Raw genomic sequence first — 5,776 nt, forward strand, 5'->3', positions numbered from 1 at the left:
ATTTGATTTAATAACATATAAGTCTCTTGTGAAAGTAAAAGGTCGAACTCACACTAAATTAGTTGTCATATATATGTATTTTATAGGAAAATAAAGGGTAATGCAATGTGATAATACGATTCATAGTTTTTTTTTCGAAAAACTTTCTTTCAAGTTTCAACTTTATTTGATTTGAATTAGATATTAGCGGACAATTTTACTCTTATAATTTCTCATATCTCAATTCCCAAGAATAGAAAAGCAAGCTGAACGTAGAACAACAAGCTAATAAGACTGCATTTCATATGTTTCTTTGAATTCTTGTAAAAGACATACAAAATGTACAATACAGGCCTTTCTCATTTGTTTTCTGGAAAAAGGACAAAGTAACCAATTATACAACTTTCATGACACTAGATATTGAGGAACCTGCATGCTTGAACATTATTCATTGTTCACTAGTGCAGTTTTCTTTTTTCTCTCATCCATTTCTTATAAAATGTAAAATAACTCTTTACTGTACAAGTATAACAATCAACTCATTAAAGATGGAAACCAAAGGAAAATGAAGCACCAAAAAAGGGGGTCAAAACTAAGTACCTGGTTTTAGGCCATACTAAGAACACTAGTAGCAACAAATGGGACAACGTGTCAGGCCATTTTCATTACAATCTGGGCAGCGTTGGAATCCACACTCACCCTCCATTGCTTCTTCTTCTTCTTCTTCAACATCTTCGCCTTCATGTTCATCGTATCGATCTTCATCATCTTCATAGTAAATTTTACAGCTACCAGAACATGTCTCACATGGCACAAACCTTATATCTCCACAAGCTTCACAAACTCCACCACCACCTCCACCACCACCATTCAACTTCTCACAAGATTCAAGCAACTTCTCTAGCTTCCCATCTTCGTGCATTTGCCTAATCTCTTCAGCTCCACCAATGTACTTCTCCCCCACAAACACCTTAGGCAAAGAAACTCCACTGCACCCATCTCTCACTAGGTCTTTCAATTCCTCCTTGAACCCGGAATGCATCGAAACATCTCGCTCATCAACTCGAACACCTATGCCTTTCAGAATCACCCTCACATGGCAGCAATCCTCATAAGTCTTTCGCACCCCTCTAAGACTAGTGAAGTACAGCATAACTTTCTCTCTATCCTTCCCCTTACCAAATGACACTTCACATTTGTAATCTGAAGTGCCACTACTTGCCTCCTTGGTTTCATCCGAGAATTGAAAAGAGTCATCAAAGGACTCATCCTCCTTGAGCTCTTCTTCTCTATCCTTGCGATAAAACGAATCATCGAGCTCTTCTTCTTTCCTATCACCAAAGTGAAAAGATATATCCTCACTGAGCTCTTCTCCATCTCTGAAATGAAATGGATCATCCACCTTGAGCTCTCCAAACGACTTTCGAAACCCAGAAATGACCTCAGCATCAAACTGTGGAATCCCAGCATTGGTGTTCATGTTCTCATTATCAGCCAATTGAAGCCACATAGGCTTAGGTGAGGCATTACCAATCTCGTGAAACCTCGACTTGGGACGATCAACACAAACGGGAACTGGAACAGGACATGGACTCTTAATAACATCAAACGAAAAGCTCCGAAGATGATGACCTGAATTCCTCAGAGGACTTATGTCTTCAAGACCCTCCATCAACTCCCACGCATTGATCGTCTCCGGCTCTCCCGGCGGCGTTCTCGTCGGCGTTTTGGGTATAACCTTGGGAATCTTCTGGTTGATCATATTGGACCACGTCTTCGCCTCAATCAAACCCATCGAGAATTCCGTATTGCTTCCATTGACATTGTTCTCCTTCTCCTCCTCAAAAGTCTCCTTCACCTTGTGGATGTGATCCTTATTGTCATTGACAATGGTCTTGAACTCGTACTCGATCTTATTGCTGCTGAGAGATCCCAAGGTGGAGGAGGTGAGGGCCACAACATGGTAGCTGTCTCCTCTGTTCTGAGGTGGATGATGAACGTGCATTGAGTAGCTCCGGGTAACCGGAGATGAATAGTGGTTGTGGCAGTGGCCGCACCGCGGAGATTTTTTCGAGCTTGCGCAACCCATCACCGGAAAAAACACCAGTAAAAAAACAGAGCAAGACTCTGAGATTGGTACTTGGTTTATATGAAAGTCTGCAAATTTGGATTAAAAGAACGTTCTTTGGTTGGTGGTGGGATTGGGAGGAAGGAAGGGGCACAGACTTTTGGGAAATGAGATTGTATTGAGGATTTGGATGAGATCACAGAAATCCTTAGATTTGGGATTAGGAATCCTCTGCTTATTGTTCTTGGATCTTCATCATGCATTTATTTGAGGCAGGCAAGGACAGAGGAGGACAGGGACAGGGATATAAATATGATCAAGAAGAAGGGAAAATGTGGAAATTAACTCACAGATTTATGCAACTGTGGAAAACCTATCTGCAAGGATTGGCCTTTAATGGTGAGCCACCTCAAGCAGCACCAATCTGCAAACTTTGGGGTGGGATTTTCGGAAGGGTTTTCCAAATGTGAAGATTGAAATCCCGTGAACTTTGAGATGGAAATTCCAGAAAGTTTTGAGGATACAAAAGGTCAAAGAATGAGGGCGAAGACCATTTGAGTAATTGAGTTGTTGGTTCCCACCTTTGATGAGCGATCCTTCTTCTCTAGAAAAGAAAGAAAGAAAAAGGAAAACTGCGATGGGGTAGAAGCAGGAAACCCGAATTGCTTTTCAAGAATGTGTCAATATATATGTGCTTACATGATGAATGACATGGTTTTGCTTCCTTTTCATAAACTAATCAAATAGTAGCTCAACTTTTTAGTAGTATAATAAAATGAAACGAAATTACTAATACAACTTGAACAATAAGTTTTTCCTTTATCTTGGGAAACACCATATTCCATAATCTGCCATAATCTTAGGGGATTTGTAATGTGGGTAATCCTTCCTCATTCAATCATTAATCCTACCAAAATTAGAAAGCCAAGAAAGTAGTTTACATGATTTTAGTTTAATTTGTCTGCAAACTACACAAGAATTAGATGTCTAAATCATACATAATTCGATATTTCTTTTTAGATACATCTAATGATCGGTCTTGATTTTTCAATAATTAAACGACACGAAAGAATAACCAATATACTTTTCGATTGTATTTTTTTTATATGAACGACGATTTGTCATTGATATATGAAAAATGTAGGAGTACAACATAAACTTTATCCACCCATAATAGGGTTTCGTCAAATTAGTGGAACCAAGCGAAATAAACTAAAACAAAGTCTAACAATCTCAATGTCGTAAACCCTAAACTTATAAACCAAAAAAGAATCAGAGAACAATGTTTTTTGTTAGCATGGCTAACTTATTAAAAATCTAAAGGAAAAAGGAACTATCCGCAAAAAGACTCAATTCGACCCAAAGAATGAGAGAGAGACTAGGAGAACCGGACAGAGATGGGGCCAAAGACCCTAGCCCATAACCATAGTCTCATCTTCCTCCACCGGACCAACTGACTCGCCTACGAAATAGTTCGCCATCAAACCTCTGGCGGTCGGTCACACACCTCTGCCATGGATGAGATGGGAAGCCGACCTAGATCCCCAAGCTCCTACCTCAACCACCACACGCAAGCCCCTGCCTCAACTGCCACACACGGTAAAGAATCAACCGCTCAAGATCCCCCCTAGCACCACAACAAATATGATGCCAGAAAAACCAAGATCTTATCCGGTCGACGCTAGGGAATCAACCACTCCCTAAGAACATGCCTCCATTGTCAGAAAAAAAGCCGCCGCCATTGCCGACTGAAGCAGTAAAATCCCCTTATCAGGCAAACCACGAGAATACAACATAAGGAAGAGGAGAAAACCCCTCACCCCTATGTCTTGTTGCGCCAAAACGCCTTGCCGCACCGGAGCGCCTTTCCGGCAAACAAGATCTAAATCACTGTTGTCCTTCCTCTCACCTATAGCGAGAGCGAGTTTGTTGCTGCATAGGTTCTCAACAATCCTCCAAGTCAAATTCTAAAATAAAAACTTAACAATCACGCATTTAACACTTAATTATGTTTTGATTGTATTCTTAAAAGAACGAAGTTTATATGTGGTCTCAATGAATTTGTGGTTGAGTAGACAAACACTATTACTCTTGGTCCATTAGATTGTGTCAATTAAAACTACTAATTTTTTGAAATAAATTCAAAATAGCAGGGAGATCTTAATAATTTGGATAAAGTGCGGGAATTGTTCCTTGAATGGCTCAAGAGGGAGTCCAGATATATAGTAGGAGTGTAGGACCGTAGGCGACGAATGTCTACATGGAAGGTTCCATGAGGGGCGAAACAGAGCACAAATCGCTGCTAGAATTGGGTGAAGTGCGTGACGTTATTTTAGCTGTTGTGGTCTTGTGGATATTTGTGGTTCCCGCGTGTGCTTGTAATTTTGCCTCCACATTGGAGCGTGTTTCGTAAATGCCCCTGAGGTGCGTGGGATAAGACTCGATTTTATGTGCCGCGTGGAGTGCGGGTTTAGGGTTCTTGACTTAATTAGAAGAATAACAGTCTTTCCGGGACGGCGATTAATTTACACATAACTAATAGTTAAGTGTTCCGGGAGAATTACTATTCTACCCTTATGTGTGTCTTAGCCTAATAGGTTTCCTGTTAGGAGATAGATTAGCATCTCCGTAATAGATTAGGACTCCGAATCCTACGGGATTGTGGTTTTTTAATGCCTATATATAGGCCCCCATATCATTCAATAATACACAATTATTTCATCCTGAAACACGTTATCAGCACGTTGCTCTAAAAACCCTGAACTTTTAGAGCCCTATTTTTTTTTCTCTCTCTCCTCCGCCGGCCGCCGTCGATTCCAAGCTCCGGCATCTCCTCGCCGGCGCACCTCCTGCAGCCGCCGCACCACAGCCCCCCCCCCCGCAGCCCCGCGCGCAGCCCCTGCGTGCTGCCCCCGCAGCCCCGCGCGCAGCCCCCGCGTGCTGCCCTAGCAGCCCCGCGCGCAGCCCCTGCACGCTGCCCCTGCGACCCCCCCCCTGCAGACCCTGCGACCCCCCTGCTGCCCCTGCACGCAGCCTCCGCAGCCCCGCAGGGTATCCTCCGCATTCGCTCCGCAAAAACATCTTTTTCCCCCGACAAACCCCGCATCAGAGGATTCAAAATTGCTCCTCCCGCATATATACGCAATGAACGCGAACTGCACAAGCAAACTCTTCGCTCAAGAGAAGCTACTCCCGTCTTCTCTACCCTTTTGGGCCTTTAAACTATTTCTCTTTTTTCCTTTTTCTTTTCCTATTGCTTATTAAATCATTTATTTGCACGTTTTCGTTTTCTAACTCTGTTTCGCGTGCTTGCATAGGAAAAGTGATTACTCGTCGTACTATGGTGATGACATTCATGCCGAGATGGACGATACTTTTGCCATCTACATACGATTCCGATCGTATCCTCCCAAGATTTTTATGTCATCGGACGAAGATCGAAAATGAATTCAACAAGCAACTTCATGCATGACGATCGATTTGCAGAGCAATTTACTTATATGCGGTCTATTTGGCAGACCAACAAGTATGTTTTTCTTAAAGTTGCTGCTTTTTAAGATATATATATAAATTATCGGGCGCTATTAGCTTTTTTTTTCATGTCTTCTTTTCCGGCCTTTCTTATAACGCCGATGAGACCAAAGAGGGATATGATTCCCCTCCTGGTCGACGTTTTTCGTGTGACGGTCCTGGGGGAGTCACGTTATTATTTAAAAAGGAAGATATCGA

The 5,776-nt window shown here is 42.2% G+C and overlaps 1 protein-coding gene across 1 annotated transcript; it reads right to left on the minus strand.

The window, feature by feature from the left end:
• Window positions 1-291: 291 nt before the first annotated feature.
• Window positions 292-2,654, minus strand: LOC126798548 (uncharacterized protein At5g39865). Its single transcript, XM_050525551.1, has one exon. It carries the CDS (start codon window positions 2,066-2,068, stop codon window positions 605-607), a length of 1,464 nt encoding a protein of 487 aa, XP_050381508.1. The 5' UTR covers window positions 2,069-2,654; the 3' UTR covers window positions 292-604.
• Window positions 2,655-5,776: the final 3,122 nt, after the last annotated feature.

The sequence above is a fragment of the Argentina anserina genome, chromosome 6 (genome assembly GCF_933775445.1).
Source record: "Argentina anserina chromosome 6, drPotAnse1.1, whole genome shotgun sequence".
NCBI lineage: Eukaryota > Viridiplantae > Streptophyta > Magnoliopsida > Rosales > Rosaceae > Argentina > Argentina anserina.

Coding starts and splice junctions, on each gene's coding strand:
- LOC126798548 (XM_050525551.1), bottom strand. CDS start 2,068: ATGGGTTGCGCAAGCTCGAAAAAATCTCCGCGGTGCGGCCACTGCCAC.